Source organism: Furipterus horrens, unplaced genomic scaffold (assembly GCF_987537825.1).
Source record: "Furipterus horrens unplaced genomic scaffold, mFurHor1.1.pri manual_scaffold_4, whole genome shotgun sequence".
NCBI classification, from domain to species: Eukaryota; Metazoa; Chordata; class Mammalia; order Chiroptera; family Furipteridae; genus Furipterus; species Furipterus horrens.
The window spans coordinates 5,755,006-5,779,344 of NW_028327174.1; the positions used below are offsets into that span (position 1 = coordinate 5,755,006).

At 47.6% G+C, this 24,339-nt stretch overlaps 1 protein-coding gene across 1 annotated transcript in view; it reads left to right on the top strand.

The window, feature by feature from the left end:
• The window catches only part of MRTFA (myocardin related transcription factor A), a 177,418-nt gene that overhangs the window by 136,944 nt on the left and 16,135 nt on the right, over positions 1–24,339 (top strand). The window contains exons 4-5 of the mRNA XM_090275082.1: positions 1,262–1,327; positions 22,845–22,900. Of these exons, the coding sequence (XP_090131208.1) occupies positions 1,262–1,327; positions 22,845–22,900 (122 nt within the window). The remainder of the gene's footprint in view (positions 1–1,261; positions 1,328–22,844; positions 22,901–24,339) is intronic.

A 24,339-nucleotide genomic window follows, 5' to 3' on the forward strand; every position in this document is an offset into this window, starting at 1 on the left:
CAAGTAAGGACACAAGCCAGCGAGCTGTCACCGCAACATGGGAAAACATAATGCAGTAAACTTGATAAAATTGGAACGTTGAGGAAGGGGAGGAGATGAAGTTGGCTCCAATAGTTTAGTATTAGACCTGGGAAGGATAGTGATACCATAAAAGAGAAAAAGTGTGAAGTGGATCAGGGTTCTGGGAGAAAGACAAGTCTACTTTGGGTCTCCTGGCTTTGAGATATAGTCAGAAGCCTCGTTGCAATTCTGCCATTCTTGGAGGCCTTATTAAAAACTGCACTGTGGACGGAAAAGGCGGGTATTACGGTAATACGATTCCTAAGAGATGCAAGTTCCTCTCAGATGTGACTTCCAGGGACCTTATAATTGAAGACTTATTATGTAAGGGGACTGTCCTTGGCCCACTGGACCGTTCTAACCCTCCGTTTTTGAACATTTTCTCACCTGGCCTTCGAGGGCAGGCCATGGCGTCATCGTTGTGTGTGGTGTGTAGTGACGATACCCTGTAGGTTTTATGGCGTTTGGAAGAAAGATCACTGACTAGTCAGCCGTTTCATGCAGGGGTGCTGCCAGAGTGGAAACAGGAGCAACACCTGTCAGCCTCCTCTTGCCGAGTGCTGTGAATCATCTAGTTTGGTTTTTTCATGTCAACAGAAAAAGGCTCTAAGTGAAGAGGAAGCAAAGTTATATTAATGGTAAAATATTTTCTGGTCTTGAGAAATGCATTCCTTGGTCAAATTAGGTATGATTTTAAGATACAGATGAAAAGATTTTCCCAATACTTCCTGATCTATGCAAGTAACTATATCATTCACTGCACTTCGGGCAGTAAACATCGGCTGCCAGTAAGAGAGTGAGTGTGAACCGTCTAGGCAGCTTTTTCTGCTGGATGGTGGTCCTCATATTTTCTTTGAGTTAAGCATTTGTGTTTTTTGGTGGTGGTTGTTTTTTTCAGCATTAGGAGGAGGACAGTGTTGTAGGATGTTTTGAGCAACAGGCAGGAGTTTGGTACTTTGTGGATTGTTATCGCCCTGCAAGACCCTTCGCAACTTCCTCTCGCCGCCCACAGCAGAATACGGAAACCCTGCTGTATCAGGCCACTTCTGCAATTACAGTCACAATTCAGGGGGATCCTCCTTCTACACTACTCCCTTCTGTTCTGAGACTTTCTTTGCATGTGAAAATGTGTCTGTTTTGGTGGAATGCCCCGCTGAGCCCTCACCTCTCCTCTCTCTCCTTTTTCTTTGCGGCCCTGCAGTGCTGCAGCTGAAGCTCCAGCAGCGGCGGACGCGGGAGGAGCTGGTGAGCCAAGGGATCATGCCGCGTAAGTACCACTCTTTCCCCGCATTTGACTGAGCTGCTTTCAGAACAAAATTGCGCGTATCCAGTGTGCCATGGACGGCATCCAGCAGAACACAAGGGCAACAGGGTTCATCTTTCATTCTGCTTGCTGGTGTTTTTCCAGGTTCAAGGACTCCGCCCTAATTGATTGAGTTCAGTGAAACAAACATCATTAGCTTTTGAATTGCACATTCAAAGGGTTTCTACACTCTGTTACACTTCCCTTTATAGGAGGGGCAGCTCTTGAGCTGGAGTATTGTGAGGAAGATCCCACTTTGTGCGCAGGGTTTGCCATACTGTTGAAGTTCTGTTGGAAAGAGAAAACCTTTCTTCCACCTGCCATGTTGAATCAGCTACAGTTTTACTTAGACTGAGACGCCCAGGTCCACTAAGGCCGGCATGCGTGTGGCCGTGCTGGGACGGAGACTTGGACGGGGCTGTTGCAGGGCTGGGCACAGTGGGTACAGAGCAGCATTACTCAGGGAGAAATGAAACCAGCCTTGGACTCTGTTAGAAGAATAAGAAATGTGCTTCTCATACCAACAGCACGACAGACTGAGTGGGAGCAGGAGCCAGCAAAATTTTGTTCTTTTTGACTTTTTTAAAAGTCATCAACAGTGAGCTTAGGCTCTCCTTCTTTCATCGCTACTTGGAGAAACCCTCATAAAGTTTTAAAAATGCCACACAACAACTCCTTGCTTCACAGGGGAAACTGCTGACCTGCTACCACTGTATTTTCCTAATTCTCATCCATTCATTACTCATTCAGAATGTTTGAGTACCTGGCATACTCCTGCTGATACAGCAAGACAAAGCCAGCTCCTGTTCTCAGGAGTTTTCTATTTAGAGGAATATTGATAAACAAGGAGACAAATAGACAAGATAAATCAGAGTGGCAAGTGCTATGAAGTAAATTAATTGGTTGGTGTGTTCATGAGTAATAGGAATGAGACGGGGTCACTTTGGATAAGATGGTCAAGAAAGGCCTCCAGGAACAGGAAATATTTGAGCCTCGGCCTAAAGGATGAGAGGGAGTTAGGCATCCAGAAGTAGAAAGAGGGCCCCGGGAGAAGGAGAAGCAAGTACAAGGCCCTAGTACAGGAAGGCGCCTGGCCTGCTGAAAACCTCACGGAAGCCTCTGTGGCTGGAGCCTGGTGAGTGAGCGCAGAGCAGGGCCAGTCAGAATCGGTGAGGTGGGCAGGGCGGGGGTGAGGCCCAACACGCCGCAGAGGAGGGGGTTTTACTTTAAGTACGATGGGAAGCCATTGAAGGCTTTTAAGCAAGTGAGGCTGGGATTTATTTATGTCATTGTAATGGCCAGTCCATTTCTGAGAGCTAGAATCGTGTGACAAGGATGAGGGCTCTGAGCTCTATTGCTGTTCCTAAGCATCAGTCTCAAATTCATCTGTTTGTTTTCTACAATTAACTACCTAGCCATTTACCCACATTACGCTTTTTTCCTAGCGCTCTAGTGAAGGGCTCCCCACCCCCACCCCTTAAAGTGCAAGATAGAGCAGGTGGCTTGTGTGCGCAGTGGGTCAGTAATGTGATGAGGCCAGGCAGTGTTGCACTTTACAAAACGCTCCAGATATGCCCATCTGTAAACCTTTGTAGGAGGACAAGTTACCAGGCGTCTCATCTGCTTGTGCCTCTCACCAAGGACATCACGTGTTTAGCAGCTACTTGGTGCCCAGGAGTCCTAGATGCTATAGAGGTTAAAGAAGGATGTCGTGGTACCTGCCCTCAAGACATTTAACAGTCTGTTTGGGTAGCCAGACTTTACTCATGCACAAAGTAAAGAACAACTCAGTGCTGGGCAGCGAGGTGTTAGCTGTAATTCCAGCGCTACTTGTGAGAGTGTACGCTACTTTTCAGAATCTGTAACATGTCTAGGATCTGAAGCCATGCAGAAGTGCCCTGCACTCTTCTTCCTGCCTTTCACTTGGCATCGGGGACTCCTGGAGGTCACTGTTTAATACCATTCATTGAATGCAGTCTCCTTGCCTAAGGGTTCCGTGTTGTTAAGAGAAATCATGCTTCAGTTATTAGTGTTATCTGCACATGTGTTTGTCTCTGACTAGACTGTGAGCTCCATGAGAAAGTGTCTTATTTGTGTTTCTGTCCCCAGTGTCTGGCACTGAATGAATGAATGAAGACAGCCAGTTTTAAGTGTGTGTGTTGGGGGGGAGGGGGGGCAGGGCGTGTATGACAGACAGAAACAAACTTGTTGGGTTTCTGGGTATGGAATTTGAAACAACACTCCGGTTGAGTACTTCGAGTTGTTCTCTGTGTCTGCGGAGTGAGAACAATCGCCTTTCCTGCTTCAGTGAGGATACTACATCTTCCTTCATAGCAAGCACCTTCAGCTATGAACACAGTCTTGGTTTTCAGCTTTCCTAGTGAAGGAAGTAGGTAGCAAACCCTTAGATTATGAGAGAAAATGTTGAGGCCTGGGAGTCCCTCAAGTATGAAATGCCCTGCTATCTACATACCTCATGACACAAGTGGGGTCCTGAGCTCACAAAAGTGTGGCTCATATATTGTCAGCGTCCCACCTGCTTCTTCCTCACCATACCCTGTGCCTGCTCCCCTAATTCCTGTTCTCGTCTCCACCTGCTATCTTTCACCAACGTCTCCACGTCTTTCATAGAAAATACAAGTAGTGTTGGGGGCATATCGTAAATGCCCAGCAAGTTGTTGCTGATTAGTGGAGATTTGGAGACCCGAAAAAGTAACATCTGGTGCCTGCTTCCATTTCCCATCTTGCTGGCCTGAAGAGTTTCTGAAAAGTGCCTTTATTTTTACATTTGTTTGTTGCGTAACTTAGGAAGGAGATAGGGCTCTCAGGCTGGGAGAAAGGAGTAGCATAGCACGGCTGTATTCTGCTTCATCATTTATGTGTTTATGTCTTTTATCAAATTCATCTCAATCTTTTTTCTAGTTCTGGGAAGAGATACCCACCCATACCATTTCCCAGAATACTCATGCACAGTTCCCATGTAGGACTGGCTTTCAGCTCTGACATCGTATCTGCAGGACACATGTCTCCAATGGCTCATTTGCCTTAGGGTTGGTCATGTCTCTGCTATCGTTCAGAATTGGGGTATGGACTTTTCCATAAAGTTCACGGGATTAAAGAATCTCTCAATTCCTACACATTTCTCTCTGCTGTTTGATAGGCTCAGTTCATGGCATCTAAACTATGGGGTATAGAAGTTGGTTTCTGGTGTATTTTTAAACAGGATCATTTCCCAGAATCCTTCATTCTCATCATGTAAACACGTCTCATTTAACACCACTGAAACACTACCAAATACAGTGTGCCAGATAGCAAAGGATTACATATCCCAGGCCCTAAGATTTCTTTAATGATGTCTGAAGCTCTGCATATCTTGAGGGAGAGGAGAAATGGCACAGACAGGAAGCTGGTGTTTAACTCCAAAGATTAAGATCAGGAATGCTTTTGTATTCACAGTGAAGACTCATAGAAGAGATGGGTCTTGTGTGGTACACTTTGGTCTCAAACGCCGCATCCCCCACAGCCTTTCTCTTTGACATTTAAAGGTACACAAGATCATAAGGTTAAGGTGAAAACTAAGAAAAATATTCTGGCCACGAAAGCTTCTGCAGATGAATAACCTTTTAAAGGAAAGCATGGAAGTTCTGACCCAGACAAATGAGAAAAAAGCCTCTTGTAATCTTTCTGGACATGAGAGAAGAAACTCGTTTGTCTCTTCCTCCTCCCCCTTTTGTGATTCTGTTGTGAATTCTTGCGAAGAGCACAGAGTAGCATGTTTCTGATGCTATAGCTGACCCTCAGTTCATTATTTCCCAAGTGCTCATAGTAGAAAAAGCTTGGTACCTTGGCAAGCACATGAAGAAATTATTATTTTCGTCTTACAGATTCTCTGAGGACCTTGCTCTGTTTCTTGAGTGAGCTTGTTTTTTTCATTTTAAATGGTATTTCTGTGCACTCAGCCAGAGTCACTGGTAACATTTACCTTTGAGTGGTTGGTGGAACCCAAAAGTGTGAGGGTAGCACAGCTCAGAGCGGGCAGCCAGTCAGTGTCCATCCACAGGCCTTGCAGACTGCCCTGCCCGGAAAGGTGCTCACACAAGCTGCTGAGTGAAAAGCGAACAAATCGGCCGCTTGTTCACCTGGTTCATGGGTTCATAAGCAGGCCCTGGGTATCTCACATAGAAACTGGAGAGAATAGCGTCATGTCATGAGTTCCTATGGTTCTGTATTTTTTAAAGCACATTTTATTGATTATGCTGTTACAGTTGTCTCAGTCTTTCCCTCTTTGGCTCTCTCAACCCAGTACCCCCTTTTCCTTCTAGCAGTCCCCCACCCCCTTAGTTCATATCCATGGGTTGTGCCTGTAAGTTCTTTGGCTTCTCCATTCCCTATACTATGCTTTACATCCCCCCGTCTATCTTGTTCCTACCAATTATGCTTCTTAGTTCCTCCACCATTTCCCCCATTCTCCCCCTTCCTGCTCTCAGCTGATGACCCTCCAAATGGTCTTCATACCTGTGATTCTGTTCGTGTTCTGAGTATTTGCTTAGTTTGTTTATTAGATTCAGTTGTTGATAGTTGTGAGTTTTTGTCATTTTACTGTACATAGTTTTTATCTTCTTTTTCTTAAGTAAGTCCTTTTGACATTTCGTATAATAATGGCTTGGTGATGATGAACTCCTTTAACTTTACCTTGTCTGGGAAGCACTTTATCTGCCCTTCCATTCTAAATGATAGCCTTGCTGGATAGAGTAATCTTGGTTGTAGGTCCTTGCTTTTCATCACTTTGAATTCTTCTTGCCAGTCCCTTCCTGCCTGCCAAGTTTCTTTTGAGCAATCAGCTGACAGTCTTATGGGAACTCCTTTGTAGGTAATTCTCTGCTTTTCTCCTGCTGCTTTTAGGATTCTCTCTTTATCTTTAATCTTTGGCATTTTAATTATGATGTGTCTTGATGTGATCCTCTTTGGATCCAACTTGTTTGAGACTCTCTGTGCTTCCTGGACTTGTATGTCTATTTCCTTGGCCAAATTAGGGAAGTTTTCTTTCATTATTTTTTCAAATAAATTTTCTTTTTCTTGCTCTTCCTCTTTTCCTTCTGGCACCCCTATGATTTGGATGTTGGCACGTTTAAAGTTGTCCCAGAGGTTCCTAAGCCTCTCCTGTTTTTTTTCTTCTTTCATTCTTCTTTCTTCTTTCTGCTCTCAATGGTGAATGTTATTTATTCCTTTTGTTCCAAATCATTGATTTGAATCCTGGCTTTCTTCCCTTCACTGTTGGTTCCCTGTGTATTTTTCTTTATTTCGTTTAGTGTAATCTTCATTTCTTCTTTTATTTTCTTTGTCGTACTCTATGACTTCTCTGAGCATCCTTATCAGCAGTGTTTTCAACTCTGCATCTGATAATGATAGGTTGGCTATCTATGTTTTATATAGATCTTTTTCTGGGGTTCTGTTCTTTCATTTGGGCCATATTTCTTTGCCTTCTCAGTTTAACAGCTTCCCTTTGTTTTTTTTTATTTTTTTCCTGTGTATTGGGTAGAGTTGCTTTTACTCCCTCTCTTAGTAGCGTGGCCTGTGTAGCAAAGGCACCTGTACATTGTGTGGGGCGGAGCCTTAGGTAATTGCCAGGGTGGGGCCCAACCCTTCACTGCTTTGTGTCTCTGTTTGAGGTGGGGGACTCGGAGAGGGGGCAGTTTGGCAATTTACCTGGCGCAGCCCCATTTCCAGTCTCTTCACCCACTGCCCGTAGAGGGGTGGCGCCCTTCCCGTTGCTGCCCTGGAGTTTGCATGTGTTCTAAGATCGTGTGGGCCCTTTAAGCAGCGAAAATCCGGCAGTTTCTTCCGCCTCCCCAACCCTTTATCGCTTTTACAGCCAGAGGTAATGGGGGTTTCTCTTCCCAGTTCTGGAACCCTGGGCTGTGCGGTCTGGCCTGTGGCTGGGATAGGTCTTGCGCTCCCAGGGTTTCCCTCCTGATTTTTATCTGCCACACGTGAATGTGGGACTGTCCATTCCTCTGCCACCGCCACGCTGCCTCTCTGCCCCGACTCCGCAACTCTGTCCCTGCTACCCGTCTGGATGAATGGGGCTGCTTTAAATCCTTGGTTGTTGGACTTCAATATATATGCTCAATTTTCTGACAGTTCTTGTTGCTGTTTGTTTTTGAGATCTGGCTGTGATCCTCTCCAGGGTAGCGCAGGAGGTGAAGCGTGTCTACCTTATACCTCCATCTTGACTGAAAGTGCCTATATTTTTAATAAACCACTACATCTTGGCTCCCTGACCTTTCGGTTCTGCTGTTTGATCCCTTTGACACCCTTCAGCTGTCAGTGTTAGCTAAGTGGTCTGCACAGAGACAGTGTGGCCCCGTTGTAGCACTCATAGCTAAATCTAAGCTGTTATTTTCCTCGGCCCCAATGTGAGCTGAAAATCTCTTGACAATCTGACTACAATATTCCTTCACTTATCGTGGGTATTATGTTCTAGACCCCCCCCCCCCCCACGAAGTAGGAACCTTACATTTATTCTACACTCTTAAACCTACATAACTTTAACAACATACGTATACAGTACTGCAAAATCCCGCAATATAGCAAAAAATCCGCGATAAATAATTAAATATAATATTTTTGGGCCCTGGCTGCTCTGGCTCAGTGGATTGAGCATCAGCCTGTGAACCAAGTGTTGCTGGTTCAATTCCCAGTCAGGGCACATGCCTGGGTTGCAGGCCAGGTCCCCAGTTGGGAGCGCGTGAGAGGCAACCACGCAGCGATGTTTCTCTCCCTCTCTTTCTCCTTTCCCTTCTCTCTAAAAACAAATAAATAAAATAAAATCTGTTTAAATAAAAGAAACAGTACAGTTAACACTGTACTAAACATATACACTTAAAAAAATTTATTTTTTAAATCCCGTGATATAGTGAGGCCGTGATAAGTGAACCGCGATATAGTGAGGGACCACTGTATAGCGGTCTCTACACCAAGAAAAAAAATTATTCTAAACTATGCAAGAAGTTATTTAATGGCTGGAAGTGTCAGGTTTGCTCACTATGATCTGTTTTCCTCTGGTTCTAAAATTATTCTTAATATTTTTGTTATTTGTAACTTGGCGGGATTATTACTTATATTATTCTTCACCAGATATAAAACTGAGTTTCAGAATTCTCTTTCCTGAGTACATACGGATCAACTGCATTTTGGTAAAGATCTTTTAAAACTAAGTTCTATTTTTATAATCCCTAAGAAGTTTCAGAGTTTCTTGTAATGAGAAACCAACTGGGATGCCATGTGATCTGTATTTCCCAAGTTACCGTGAATTCATAAGAGCTGCCCGATAGCACTTTCAACAATGGTAGAAATATTCTATAACGTAGGCACATGTGCTGTTGAGCACTTGAAATAAGGCTGTGTTGAGTAAGGAGCTGGATTTTTAATTTAATTTAATTTAAAATTTAAAAAAGATTTTATTTATTTTTAGAAAGAGGGGAAAGGAGAAAGAGAGGGAGAGAAACATCACTGTGTGGTTGCCTCTTACGCACCCCCAACTGGGGACCTGGCCCGCAACCCAGGCATGTGCCCTGACTGGGAATCGAACCAGCGACACTTGGCTCGCAGGCCAACGCTCAGTCCATTGAACCACATCAGCCAGGGTAATTAATTTAAGTTTAAATAGTCACATGTGGTAGGTGGCTATTTTATTAGACAGTGGAGTTTTGGACCTTACTCTGCCTCTTAGGAGCAAGGTGACTTTGGGCAACTCAGTTACCTTTGTGAACTCAACTTCAACTTTTATAAAATGGGGATAATAATACCCGTCTTCCCTACTCTACAGAATTAGTTTGAAGATAAATGAAATGATGTGCTGTTCACTGTTTTGAAATATAGGCAAATACATGTCTTGACAGAGACTTTGTAAATTATGAGTTTGGGTGGGGGCTACAGTGAGAATAGATCCTCACGTGGGCCATGGTCATTTCCCGTTTGCTCCAGTCCACTTGGGAGTTGCTAGAAGCTCTGTGTGGTATTCTCTGAGCTGCTGTCCCTGTGAGCCAAAGAGGTTTGGCCACCATCTGACCATGGCCCCTTTCCAGCAGGAGCTCAGAAAAGGCATCCCCTGAGCTCTGCACTTTGCCCACTGCCCCCTCTGGTCAGCGCCCTTGGGTGCCTGCTTACACATTGGTGTCATGTTTGGCTCTTTTAGATACACAGCTATCTGTAGATGAAAGAGCTAGTTTCCTTTTTTTTTACTTTTTAAATTGAGATATATTAACATATAACGTTAGGTTGGTTTCAGGTTTCAGGTGTATACCACAACTTTTTTTTTAAAGAAACAAACAATGCCCCACCCCACACACATCTCATTGAGTTGATGGGTCCTCAAGCACAAGACTGTGATCGTGTAACTGGAGTTGAATCCCAAGTTTAAATGGCATGTGTAGAACATGTGTTCTGGGATTGTAGCTAACCCGATCCCTAGATTTGAAGCCGAGAGAAAATTGTGTTAGGCATGTGGCCTCAGGAATATCTTCTCTTTTATCTCAGGAGACAGCCTGCTGGGTACATCAGTCCCAGGCGACTTGTGTTGCGTTTCTGTTAGATGTCAGCCTCCTCATCTCTCTTCCTGCTGCTGTAGGGTGTGTTCCTGCCCCAGCGGTCAGTGACTAGGATAAAGCCTCCTGTTTGGCCAGTTGCTAACAAATCCTAAAATAGGACTCTAGAATGAGTTGTATGTTCATGTTCTGAGCACATTCATTATTGAATTCAAAGAAGAGTCCAACAGGGAGCTCTTTTGAACAATCCATTGAAAGTAGTCTTCTTGATATGAGTTCTTGATACAATTTAATATCTAAAGTGTACCATAGGTATTCAGTTTTATTTAATAATTTGTTTTGGAAATGTGTGCGATATCCAAGGCCACCTTCTTTTCAAGATAGTAAATGAAGTAAAGAAATGTATAAAGTCACTTATTGAAGCTATCACTGATTTTACCTGAACAGTATATTACTCATATGTAGTAAACTCTGAAGCATTACACAGCTAGGAGGGAGCCCTGATAGGTAACTGACAATGGTGGAGATTTAAAATTCTTCAGCTCAGCGGGATGGTACTTTCAGAAGGGCAGAGGTGATGGCTCCTGTGTGTGCTGAGGTCACGGTGGTCCGGAGCATTAGACTGGGCAGTGGTGTGAAAGCCAGGCACAGCGTGGGAGGCATATATGGCAAAGAGAAGCATGGAAGTTCAGGTCCAAAATATTTGACCCCCGATATTTTAGCCTTTTAGAATTCACTGTATCATTTGTTAGTCTGCTCCACAAGATTGTGCACTGACCCTTTCTCCCAGTCTGGAGTCTCTTTGACCATCAGTGAGTCAAGGGTGCAAGACGGGAGCAGCTTGCACTTCTGGGAAGGTAAAGGTTTAGCATCCTCGAGTCTCCACTTTGTATATCCATGCTTGGTACTCGTCTGTCCTGCAGATTTGGGTGGGGGTGGCAGCCCTGTTGCCGAAACAGGGTGGTGACACGCCTGAACACCAAAACAGGATGTGTGTGAAGCATGTGTTCTGCCTGCGAGTGCGGGTCCTTGCTTGCCCCAGAGTGTGTGGTTCCTTCCCCGCACCGCACCACCCAAGCTCTTTCTTTGATTCACATGAACTTATTTCTGGTTTTCACTGGTATGACCAGTCTTTGGAAATGTTGGCGCAACTCTTTGGTTAATGGTATTCTTTCCAGGATACTTTTGTAGGCATGTTGGTATGACAGCTAAAAACAGTAAAACAAAAAATGGAAACCAAGCCCAGTTAGCGCTCAGCATTTGATTCCGCACATGCTGTCTTCTTCAGAAGGAGGATGGCACAGGAAAAAGGTAGAACAGTAACGGAGCCGCAGGCTTAGCAGAGCTTCCAACAGAGTACTTTCACTTTAAGGCCAGCAGTCACCAGAGCAGTGTGTGCAATTGCCATCTCGTGGATGAGGATACTGAGGTTCAGAGGGGTTGTGTGACTTGCCCAGAGTCACACCGCTACTAAAAGGCAGGTCCCATCCAGGTTTCTGGCTCCAAACCTCCTGCTAATTACTGAAGATCATGGCTCTTATTGACATAGGAATTTCATGATGGTAGCCTGCTATACTTCCACGAGAATTTCAACTTTGAAAATATTTAAAATAGCGTCCGATCAGGACCCCGTAGTTGGTAAGGTAAGGTAAAAGTTGCTGGTGGGGGTGAAAGTAATCCTGTCATTTTTAATCCCTTCAATAAAATTGCTTCCAAGTTGCCGCTCTGGTCTGCTGGTTTTGAGGCGTAAAGACCAAGGGCACGCATGTTTCCATAGCTGTCGTCATAACTCAGTTAAATCAGAGGCTCTTGACTTCTTTTGCACCATTGTTGCTCCTAGAAAACCGTTCATACCCTCTCACTAGGCAGTTGCCCAAGCAAGTACTCAAAATTCAGCACAGTTTCTACGGTTTCATAGTTACTCTAAAGCTGGTGCAGTGTGCCCCGGGTTTAAGAGCCTCTGCTCTGCCCAGATACAGAATCCTGGGAAAAGTCATCTACCTAATGCTAGGAGCTAAAACTTACACACCAGTGACACAGCCGACCTCTGCACTTCTGTCGCTCATTGTGTAAGTGACCCTCTCCATTTCCTGTGTTGACACCGGGGAACCTCTGTGCTCTTCACTGGCTGCGTGCTATGAGCAAGGACGACCTTTCTGTGCTGCCTCCCACTGACTGTGACCGTCATGCCCCAGGCTCTGACTGCAGGGTGCGGGACCCACCCCTGCTGAATCGGGCCTTTGCCAGGGGTGTGACTCCTGGAAACCCTCACTTTGCAGCTCAGAGCCCTGATCCTGGAAGGGGCTCAGGAGAGTAAACTTTCTGCCAGTCTGTGGGTGCCTTCACAGGCTGCAGAGTTGAAATTTTGAATTAGGCTGTTGAGAAAGTTATCAGGTCCTTACTAAGTGTACTTCTTAGTCATGTTGCCCCTGGTGGTGGAGAATGAGCAAGTAAAAATCTTTACTTTCTTAGGAGCAGTGTCCCCTTTCCTCTGCCTTTTAGACTAGGGAAACATGGCTTTTTGATTTTAGTGGCATCAGAATTCTCAAAGAGCTTACTAAAGATTAAAATTCTTGAAGCCCAGGAATCTCCAGAGACACTGGAATGCAAATGGCTCTTGAACTACACTTGGGGAAACACTGGACCAAGGGCTGCTGGTGTCTCTCCCCTTTTAATTTTTAGTGATGGTATAGACCAGCGATTTTCAGCCCTTTTCATCTGATGGCACACATAAACTAATTACTAAAATTCTGCAGCACACCAAAAGATACGTTTTTTTGCCGATCTGACGCCTCCCCCCAAAAGGGGACATCAATTTTGATTCATTCACACCAGACAGCTGTTGTGTTGGTGGTTGTCGTTCTTTATTTGACAGTCTTAGAGAGAAGAGGTCGGTGCCCCTGACTAAAATAGTCAGGTATTGCATGTTTTAAAATTTGCAGCACACAAGTTAAAAATCTCTGGCCTGGACTATTATGATTCTCTCCTCCCCAGGAGTTCTGAAGCAGAGGATGGCCCTGTCCACATAAATTGAGAGTTGATGTCAAAGTGCTAAGACAGTTGATGTTGTTTTATATAAAATGATTGGGTGTAGAGAACTTAGGAGCCTCTGTCTCCAGTGCTGGGAAAGCCTGCCTCTCATGGCCGTGTACCATGTCAGTGGTCAGCTTGGCAGAGTTCATGAACTGCCTGGAGCTGTGCGGCAAACTTCTGTCTAGGGCCAAGGGATGTGGCAAAAGACTCAGTTAACTTTGGAAGGAGTTTGATTATTCAGCAACTCCCTCTTCTGCTGTGTTGGCCCTTCAAGAGAGGGTTGGAGGGAAAAGGAATGGGAGAATATGGGCCCCTTGACCTTTGCTCACGTCCTCCCTTCTGTCCCATTGCCAATATTAGAAAAAAGGACAGGCAGCATTTCTTTACAAAGAAATAACCAGGAGAAGAAAGCAAAGTATGAAAGAACACATGAAAATCGGTTCTGGTTTTTTCTGCTGTCCCATTTTGGGGCAGGGCGGGAGAGATCCTTGATTGGGGCAGATCTTGTCTCCAACACCTTCCTGCTCCACCTCTTGCTCTCATGCTGAAGTGTGTAAACAAAAGATCTGAATTTTGAAATCAGAAGAGCCAAAGCCTAGTCTTTGTTCTTCAGGTGATGAGGGCGTGATCGCATTTAAGTCAGTTCCCCTTTACAGGCACACGTGTCGTGTGGAGAACAGTAGCTCAGGTAAGGTAATCCCAGCGCCCTGTGTGAGCATGGGGTGAAACCAGGAGACATTTACCGCGAGTCTTCATGTTACAGTATTGACGGGCACTCCCCACGCTCTACCTCCTCTGGGGGCCCTGGGGAGCCGAGCTCTGCAGGGCCCTGGGCGGCTGCCCCTCGCACCCATCTGCTCCCGCTCTTCCCTTGGTTCCCGTATCCTGCCACTCGGGCCTCCTCCGTGTTCCTGTGTCGCTGAAGCACTTTCCCCCTCAGGGCCCCCACTTACTGATTTCCTTGCCTGGAAGGCTCTTCCCTGGATGTCTGCAGGGCTCACCCCCTTCCTCCAGGTCTCTGTTCAAATGTCACATCAGAAAGGCTTTTACTGATCGCTCCATACGAACTGCTCCCACCCACTGCTCTGTCGCCACGCCCTCCTCTGTATTTCTTCACAGTGTGTATCATGTCCTGCTGTTGTATGTTTGTTTTATACTAGAGTGGGAGCTCCACAAGAATATAGGTATCCCAGTACCAGAACAGGGCCTGACACATGTGGGCTCTCAAATACTTTTTGGGGAGAGGAGTGACTAATTAATACATTTTAACCCTTTGAGTGCCACGTGTAATTCGAAATTTGGATCAACATAAGAAAAAATTATATCAAAATATAACCTGAGGTACAAAAAAAGAGAACAAAACATAAAATATGAATTAGTCCATTTTTATTTACATTTATAGTCATCGAAAAAAGTCGCTGGGAGTGACGCTGGCACTTTTGGGAAAATTTGTCAGCGTCACTCACAGTGGTGTTGGCACTCAAAGGGTTAACCTCTCAGGGACATAAAAGTCTGGACTCCATCCACTTCGTCACCTCTTACTCCTCAACCTGGTGCATTAGTTTCTGCCTCCACCAGCCCACCCGCATGGCTCTGCGTCCACTAGCCATGTTCTGAGAACTGTATAAGCAATCCCCTGGAAACGTTGCAGGCCTTACTTTGTCTGCCTTATTAGCATCTCTCTCTGCCTGCGCCCTTGTTCTTGACGCTTCCTTCTGACCTCAGCTCTGTCTAGCCCTCTCCTGCCTCTGGGCCTCAGCTTTCTGTGCCAGGCTCTCTTTATCACCTGTGTTTACATTCTGGGATTCCCTTAGATTCAGCCTGGGAAAGACTATCTCTGTCTCTCCATGCTGTATCACATTATTCCTAGGTGATGGTAGTTATGTATATATCATCATCTAGGGACACACACACACACACACATACACACAGCCCACTTCCACATCTCTTAATAGGATGCTTCACCACCAACTCAGGCCTAAAACCGGACACAGTCTCTTTCACCCCGACCTAAGCGGATCCTCCTATATCCGCGGTCTGGACGTGTGGATGGCATAGCATCCACCCAGTCATTCCATTTTGTTCTTCTAAGTGGCCTCTTGATCGCTACTAGAATGACCTTGTAAAAATGCAGTTCTCCTCATTTTGCAGTTCCTGTTGTAATAATGGATTTTAGGCAGGGATCATCAGTAGGTTCTAAAATGATTAGGTTAATGGTGGTTAGGGGACAGACTTTTCACCTGTCCTCAAAATGTCACCCCACAGATAGCATATTAATTAGCAAGGGTGGAATGCTCTGGTGGTGCCTTTCAGACTGTTAGCCCACCAGCGGTCGCCAGCATGACACTGTGTGCCTTCTGATGCTAAGTACCCAGCACCTGAGTAGTTTTCTGGGCAAAAATGTTTAACTTAACCCTTATCATGAGGAAACAGGTTCAAAATATAGGGCATTCTGTCTGCAAGACAACTGGCTTAGGTACTTAATTCAGTGCCATGAAAAATGGAAAGGGTAGGAACGCTGTTCTGGCTTGTGACTGAAGAGACAGCAGCCCAGTGGAGCGGCGGCTCCTGCTTCAGTCTTGGCTTGTGGGGGGGATGCAAACAGCAGTGAAAGCCGGTCTGTGGGCGAGTGAGGAAATTCACCTGTGGGCTCTAAGTTCAATTATATTATTGAAATAATAGTAATTTTCTTAGGTATGATAAAGGCATTTAGTTATGTAAGAGAATGCCCCATTCTTAGGAAATGCGCACTGAAGATTTAGGGATGGAATGTTGCGATTGTTATCTGCAGTTAACTTTCAAGCAATTCCATAAACAACAGCAAATGTGGGCGTGGCCGTGTGCACGCGAGAAGGAGGAGAAGCAAACACAGCTAAAAGGTAGCTGGTGAATCCAGCTCAGACTTACAGGGCTGCTCATTATTGGCTCTCTCGGTGTTTGGGAGTTTGGGAGATTCAACATTAAAAGGAGGTGTGGGAGGGAGAGAGGACGGGAGTGCAGGCATGGGGGGACGTGAATATGTGCCAATTACCAGGTGCGTTTCTGCCTGTTTTCTTTTTTAACATAAAACATCAAGTTGGAAATAACTCCCCACGCCCCCTCCATGCGGCCTGGCCTTCTTTGACACCGTCCGGGTAGGGGTGTTGGGGTGCTCCCTTACAGCCTTGCAAGGGGAGAAGGCTGGCTCCCCACTTGACCTTTTTGGGTAGGGGTGAGGCCACTTTTTTCCTCTCTGGTGTTTGGCTGGAATAGAATGATTATTGTCGAAAAGTTTGCTGTCTTGCTAAGCTGCCGGTTTCCTGGTCCCCTGGCTAATGAGAGCAGGTTTTATTGGGGCTTTCTTGGTCTGCTTTCATTGGCATTTCCAGGTTGCTGACTTCTTCAGCTCCAGGTCTGGGATGTATGAGGCAGAAGGAATCCCAGGAAACTCACCACTTTTTCGTTCATCATGCCAAACTGCTTATGTTTGCTTTTTATACAATGTGCAAAGTTTCTAGTTGTACTTAGTGGGAGGAATAGGAAAAGGTACATCTGCTGCATCTTCCCAGATGCAGAAGTCCCTGCAGTAATGCACTAAAGCCCTTCATCGGCTGGGCCCTGCCTCCTCTTCCAGCCTCGTCGTCCCCACACGAACCCCGAGGTCCAGCCACGTCAGACCCTTTGCAGTAGTCCCCTGAAATGGTGCACTTCCGTACCTTCGCGCTCTTGCTCTTCCTGAGCCTCAGATGACCTCCTGCCTCTCCTCCTTGTCTGCCTGTGGGGGTTCCGTTGCGTTCATTCAGCTTTTCTCTGCAAATCTGCCCGGACAGTTCATATACCTCCCCCAGGCTGAGTGTAGGCTGAGTGTGACCTCTTCTGTCCCGGGGATAGCACTTTAAGTTACCTCTGCAGTTGTACTTCCATCTTGTATTGTCATTCTTGGTCTTTTTTCCTAAGCAGACCCGGAGCTGCCTTTGAGGGCTGGGACCCCCATCCTGTGTATCCTAGTTCTCGGCAACAGTACCGCTTCATTCAGCCTCATTTTGTTACAATGTTGATGAGATGCTGTAGGAACCTAACTCTTTTTTTTTTTTTTTTTAATCTTCACTTGAGGACATTTTTTCATTGCTTCTAGAGAAAGGGAGAGAGAAACATGGATTGGCCAGCGATCGGACCCTCAGTCCAGGCACATGCCCTGACTGGGAATCACAGCCACACCCCTGGGTTATGGAGGACACTCAAACCAATGGGGCCACGCCGGCCAGGGCAGAACCTAACTCTTGTTTATGTCAGTCAGCCTCTGGTGAAATGGGTTTCATGAAACACTGTTTCACGTAAAGTTGCAGAACCTGTCCACGGTGTTAAGTGAAGACGTGCTGTACTTAAGACATGGTCATTGGCTAGATGGGCCGATGCATGTATTTCTAGTTTCCCACCTAGGTTGTTAAATATGTTTGTTTCCATCCACACACACAGGCCCCCCCGATACACTGCGTGTATGCCCGCCGCTTCTGCAGTGGAAAAGGATCCAGCAGGCTTGCCCGAAAGACGGATTCCTTGGCCCTTGGCCCTCTGTTGACCTCTGTTAGCTGTACTGTGTTCCTAGCCTTTGAGTTCCTCTGAATACAGGATTGGTGGAGAGCTTCTGGCGTAGTATCTTTTTATCAAGGAAGAGAACATTTTTGTTTTGTCAGCACCTTAAAAAGTGACATTCAGACCCAGGCACCGAATAAATATTTCTTAATGATAATGATGAGGAAATAAGTCTTGACGGTTAATTGCTATCCTTCCTTGCTGAGATTTATTTCCAGAACTGCTTTGTGGGCCCTACATGTTCACATTTTAAGTAAATCTGGGCCAGTGATGGGAAAGTGCTGTTTAATGTCCTAAATTAATGTGATAGGTTGGTTTTCAAGGGTCCTCATACCTACTCCTCAGTGCCAGGTTTTTTTGAAAACATTTTATTTATTTATTTTTAGAGTGGGCAGGAAGGGAGGGATGCTGAGAGGAAGAGAAACATTGATTGGTTGCCTCTTTTATGTGCCCCGATGGGGGGACCAAACCTGCAACCCAGGCACGTGCCCTGACTGGGATTCAAACCAGCGACCTTTCGCCTTGCGGGTCCACGCCCAACTGACTGAGCCACGCTGCTCAGGGCATCGGTGCTAGATTAAATGAAGACCACTTGATCCCAGGGCTCCTGCAGAGCTTTGAGCTCCCCGTGGAAGTGATGCCAGTACAGTTTGTCCTCCTCATCTCCAGTTCTGCATCCATGAATTCAGCTAACCTTGGGCTGAAAATGTTCAGGAACATAATTCTACGTGGTTGCTGATGTGTACTGGGTAGTTAGGCCTGTGATAGTTGCATCTGTGCTAACCAGGTACTTTATTCGCTAAGCAATATAGTATAACGACTAATTTACACGTCATTTACACTGTCCTGAGTATCGTAAGTAATCTAGATATGACTTAAAGTATAAGGGGGGATTGCTTAGGTTATGTGCAGATGCTCTGCCATTTTATATGAGGGTAGTTTGGTATCCATGGGGAGCCCTGGAAACAGTCTCCCGTGGATACTGAGGGATGACTGTATGTTTTTAAAAAGAAAGTTGAAAACATTTCTCTCCTTTTAGTTTACAATGACCTCATTTAATTAATGGAGCAAACATGTAAGGGGAGAAAGGAAATGCGTGGTGAGAGAGGGAACAGATATTAATTGGTGGCTTTGGCCGGCCAGGGGCGGGGCCCGCACCCAGAACTGAAACTGTGAACAAACACACCACACCTCTTAGCCACTTCTGTGCGTTTGCCTTCGGTGGGGAGCTCGGCTGTTTTCCTTTCAGGACGTGCAGCACACTTCCCTTTGTTCACACCAAGCCCTGCAAGTGTTTCAGCAGAATCGGCCCCCAGAGAGTAGGTGGGAGTGAAGGATTAAGAACTGCCTTTACACCAAAGGTGTATATTCCACCCTGGTGGCGTGGCTCGGTCGATTGAGCGCTGTGCTGCGAGTTGGTTCAGTTCTCGGTCAGGGCACGGGCCTGGGCTGCAGGCCAGCTCCCCAGCTGGGGCGCATGAGAGGCAGCCGGGTGATGTTTCTCTCCTTCTCTTTCTCCACCTCTTCCCATCTCTCTATAAATGAATAAAATATTATTTAAAAATGTATATTCCTATAAACAATATACCCAGCTCTGGGTTTGCAGTGGTCTTTGGGGGCTTCTCTTTCTGGGAAGGTGAAATTTATGAGTAATATCCCAGTTACTCTGACAAAACCGTTAAGGCGGCACGGAGGAGGGAGATAGAGGCCCAAGATGGACACGGCCCTCCTGGTCAGACACATTTATGGGTTAACGTTGCATCTTTTGGGTGTTTCCACAACTAGCAGAAGTTTCAAGTTTCAAACCTGTTTTCTGCTTTGCTGGGCTTCCTTGTGTTTCATTCACTTAGCATGGAAGCTCGCATTTGCTCCTGCACCAGGAAAGCCCAGGGCTTACCTTTTATCACCCAAGCAGCTCCTCCTACCCTCCACAGCTGTGGCCTTGACCAGAGCTGGCTGGACACACACACATAGGGATGCCCTCTTGATCCCACACCCCAGTGTACCACGAGCACTGGCTGCCCCAGCTCCCGTGTCCCCAAATAAACCTGAGGAGTGCCTTCCAGGGCTCTTGACAGAACCCTGAAGGACGAGGGGTCCTTAGAACCAGCTGTTGAATTGCTGGCCTTGCTGTGAGAGAGCGAAGTTAGAAACGGGGAAGGAGCCACACAGTGTGAGGGGCAGTCCGAGGACTGAGGAACGACGCAGTTGTGACGAGGTTGAGAGAAGGAAGAGCGGGAAGGCAGGCCTAGACCTGGGTGGGGGGCCACCGCTCAGGGAACGGCCTTACGGCTCTCCGCAGTGCTGGTTTTATCGCGTATTAAATTGGAATACTGGTTTCTGCCCCCAGCAGCTGTCTTTTGGGATTGCTGATTACCATCTTGAATTCTTTCCTTGGTCCTCATTTCTGGTTCTCTTACCCAGGCCCTGAGCAGATGTTGGGTGCCTCTGGGCTTCTCACTCCCCTCCCCTCTCATCTTCTGGTGTCAGTGATGAAGGCTTCCCCTTAAGTTCCACAGGGAGCCCCAGGTTTTGAACCATGGCTTTCTGTGCCTGCGGTCACTTTGAGTCCCTCTCCTGAGCCTTTCTTAAACCTGTTCGTGCCCTGTGCTGCGGCTGGGCTGACCGTCCCACTGTGGCTGCGCTCAGCCCTGCCCCTAAGCAGTGTGTGTGTGTGATTGAAGCCTCCTTGCCTCCCCACCTCCCCATCCAGCAGGGTCATTCTTCTCTGCTTTTTGAAGAAGTTAAGAAACAACCAGAGGAGTGGGAATAACCTGACTTGAGGATGAGACAGTTAGGTAGTAGCCCTGACTCTGCCATTAGCTGGCCTTTCCTGCCCATCCCGAGCCTGTCCCTACCTGTCAAACGGAGCATTACCCACCACAGAGTCTTTAGGAATAGTAAATTGGTCTAGAACTGTGCCCACCACACAAGCAGGCACTCAAAAAAGAGCAGCCTCTTTCTTGCTATTATGTGAAAACTTCCTTAACTCCGTGGAACCAAACAGGAAGTTACATACACTACAGCGAGCTCCCCGATCCCTTACCCCGCTAGTGCCGCGTCGTCGTCCTTGTGCCTGAGAGTGGCACACTGCCCTTCCGTCACACTCTGGGCTTCATGAGTTGTCCTTGCAGAAGCTGTACTTGTGCCTTAGCCCTTGGGCTAGCCTGCAAGGCTGTCCCGGCTGCAAGCCAGCCAGGCTTTTACACGGATGAGGAGTGACTGTGGTGCAGAAGCTAGCTGACCTGTGACCCGTGACGCTGTGTCAGACGGCAGCACCTTCAAGGCAGCAGGGAGGGCACCGCGTGTGTCAGAGCACTTGCTGGTTTGACTCCTGCGAGAGCTCTGGGAGGGGGACAGGTTCTCGCTCTACGTAAGGAGAAAATGAGACCCCAGAGCAGTCATACCTTGGGTCACACCAGTCGTGACTGGCAGAACCCAGGACAAGGACACGAACGCCTTGATTTTCTGTCTGGGACTTACGTGAGGCTTTGCACCCAGGTGACAGCCGTGGTTCTGGCTGTCCGAATGAAAGCTGAGCGCTCTTCCACGGAACCCTCCGGGTTTCCTGCCACGTGTGCACTTCGTACCCGTTTCTTACAGAATGTTCAGTAACCCACGGGGCGCGCTGTGTGCTGGGCGCCCTAGACACCGGGGGCACTGCCAGAAATGAAAACTAGGGGCAGAGCCGCTGCCGTGCCCTGCTGAAGGGAGGAGGCTGACAGAAAGCAAATAAGGACAGAGGGTGCCAGCTGGTGAGGAGAGCTGTGGGGAGAAATGAGGCAGAGAGGAAGCGGGTGGGGCGGTGCAGACGCGGGGTTTCCTCTCGGATCCTTCGCACTTACTGTCTCATCCCTGTGACAGGCGGCCTGAGGACAGTGAGGGTCCCTCACGCCTCGTCCAGGTTCCTGCGCCTCAGGGCTTCTGGAGGCTGATTTTGGAGTTGAACCGGCCTTTCCCAGTGGAAGACGGTGCGGGGGCTGTCTGCGTTCGCGCTGAGATGCCCAGGGCCCCCCGGAGCAGAGCTGGGGTGGCCTGGACAGGGCCCCCGACCGCTCTGGTCGGCCCGGGAGGGAGCCGAGCGCTTTTCCCTCAGAGAGCATCTGTTAGGCCTAGAGCTCCCTCTGCTGTCAGAGGGTGGTGGGCTCCCAACCGAGCTTATCAGAATGTTTCTTCTTTAGGCTAAGATTTAAAAAAAATTTTTTAAATAAGCATTACTGGGACATTTGGAGCTTTGCTCTGGGGCTGCTGTTGCTGAGGCCCAGCAGCGCCCTCGCACTCCCGGGAGGGGGCTGGGATGGAGGGAGGAAGCATGCAGGCGCGGGCAGGATAGGGTCCTATCTGTGCCCTGGCCACTTGTAGCGTCTCCCTGCCCTCCCACCGCTCCCACAGCCAGCAGCCTCCAGGGTTATCTCCTCGCACAGTGTCACAGCCGCTCTCAAATTCTGGGGCGGCAGAAGTGGAAGTAACCCCTGTCCTGGGAGTTTCTCTCTCATTGCTGTTGTTCCTGCTTGAAGTGAGTCGGGCCTTTTCCCTCTCACCCTCAGGGTGTCCCCACTCATCACCTGTCCCTACAGACAATTTTCTGACACACAGTTCTCTTCGTGGTGCTGTACTTGTAGAGGGTCCTGCTCTGGTCTCCCCACTCTCAGTGTTGGCTGAGGCGAGAGCTGCAGTCCCTGCGGTGGTGGCGGCCCCAGGATGGAGCTGAGTCCTTGACGGGGGCTGCAGTGGCCCCTCCTGCCCGCTGCTGGTTGTGTGTGTGCACCCGGCTCAGACATGTAGTCACTGTGAAGTTCCCTTAGTCCTTAGAGATGAAATTCAAGTTAATTTTAGCTATTAATACCAGCTGAAGTGAAGAAGGAAATGGCACCCAAGTAGACATGTTTTCTGTTTAACCGCTCCATTCAGTTTGGTTACTTTGTGGCTGAAGTCAGGTGGACGCGACATGCAGCTCTGATCCTCCCTGAGCCCCCCTCTCCCTGAGAGTAAGGTGAGGCCCAGTGGCTGTTCTTGGAGATTGACCCATCAATGAGGACTGTACCCCAAACAGTTCAGCTGATGCATCCAGGGCACTTTTTTAAAGTTATATTCAGTGGGTTTACTTTTAGAGCCCAAGCTCAGGGCAGTGACTGCTCCCATTAGGAATAACCAAAATTGTTTTAATGGAGTAGTGAACCGTAAAGACATACACTTACTTCTTCATTTCAGCTGGTATTAGTAGTACCACTAAAATTAGCTTAAATTTAAGATGCCTCCTCCACAGTCAATTGTAGCAGTACACATGCTTCACTAACAAAGTAATTATTTTTTAATTCCTCTCCCAACAGCTTTGAAAAGTCCAGCTGCGTTTCATGAACAGAGAAGGAGCTTGGAGCGGGCCAGGGTAAGGCACTGTACTCTTCTCGAGGACCTTTAAAGAGCATTGCTGGTTACGCCCCTTCCAGGGCCAGCCCCTGCCTCACAGTTCTAAATAGAAAGCTCTGCCTTTTCTACCTCGTCCCCTGCCCCCCGCCATCTCCCAGCGTGACGGTGTGGACACGGCCAGAATGAGCTTTCTCCTTTACTGCATTTAGGAGTATGTCGTGATCATCGATCCTCCCTCCTCTTGCTTTGGAGACCACTAGTATTTTCCCATTTTTAATCCCACCCTGACCTTTTGTGGGTGTTAGGACATCAGCACCACCCGCGGTCCCTTCCTGTCAGTGGCCCACGGCCCACGCCTCTTCAGGATGAGCATTCACTGGTCTTCATGTGTCCTAAGCAGCCTGAGGCCATCTGAGGCTGTGGAAGCAGAAGCTGGGACCCCTCAGAGCCCAGGTTCATGCTTAGCACCTGGCTTGCTGCCTGTTCCCCCTTGGTTTCAGTTCTCTCAGGAGCCTCAGGGGAATATTCTGCCGCCCAGTGTGGGCGGAGATCGGGAAGTTGCCGAAACACGCTTCCCCTCTCACTCCCTTGACTTTTGTCTTGTGTCTTTCACGTAAAAGACAAGGGAAGAGAATCTCCCAAAGGGAGGACCGCAGACCCAGGTACCCTGAGACCCACAGCTTGTTCAGAGACTTTCCTTACTGTCTTCTCTTTTAAATTTATTTATTTTAATGTTCTAAGGAAAATCATGATTAATTCTTAGAGTGAGCCAAGGAAGTACCAGACCGCGCTGTTCCGGTGCTGGGAGTGCTGGAGAGCACCGCGGGGGAGAGAGGCAGGGGGTGACCAGGAGCGCGTTAGAGCGGCCGCTCTAGGCTGAGCGCTTCTCTTGTTCAGGCTCACACCGGCCCTTCTGACTCAGGTGTTACTGTCTGCGTTTTACTGCTGCAGCCAAGAATGGCTAAGTAATTTGTCCAGCTAGCAAGTGGCAAAGCTGGGACTCAGACCTTGGTCTGTGGACTCCAGGTATTCTGTCCTGGCTTTGGGCACTGCTCAGAAACTTCAGGTGGCCTAGAAAATATGCCGCCCTCTGAGGTCTGTGGAGACCTGCAGGGTCCAACACCTGTTCTAGCATCTCCAGAGCAGCCAGAGCAGTTTTCTGCCCACTGCAGATGGGGTGAGAGACCCAGAGCCCACGGCTGCTTTAAACCATCTCCCAGAGACCTCAGCGCCACCGCAGGGCAGGCTGCCCAGTCAGAGCCCATGCAGCTGACAAGGGCCAGCAGGGCAGAACCAGGTCTTCACCTTTATTTTCTGTTTCTGCCCTGCCCCGCTCTACCTTTCCTTTCTCGTTCTCGGCTGGTCTGGAACCACTAATGGTCTTGACCTATGGTTTGAAATTTTCTGGTGCGGAGGTTAAGAACCCAGGTTCCGGATACAGATAGATGTGGGGTCACA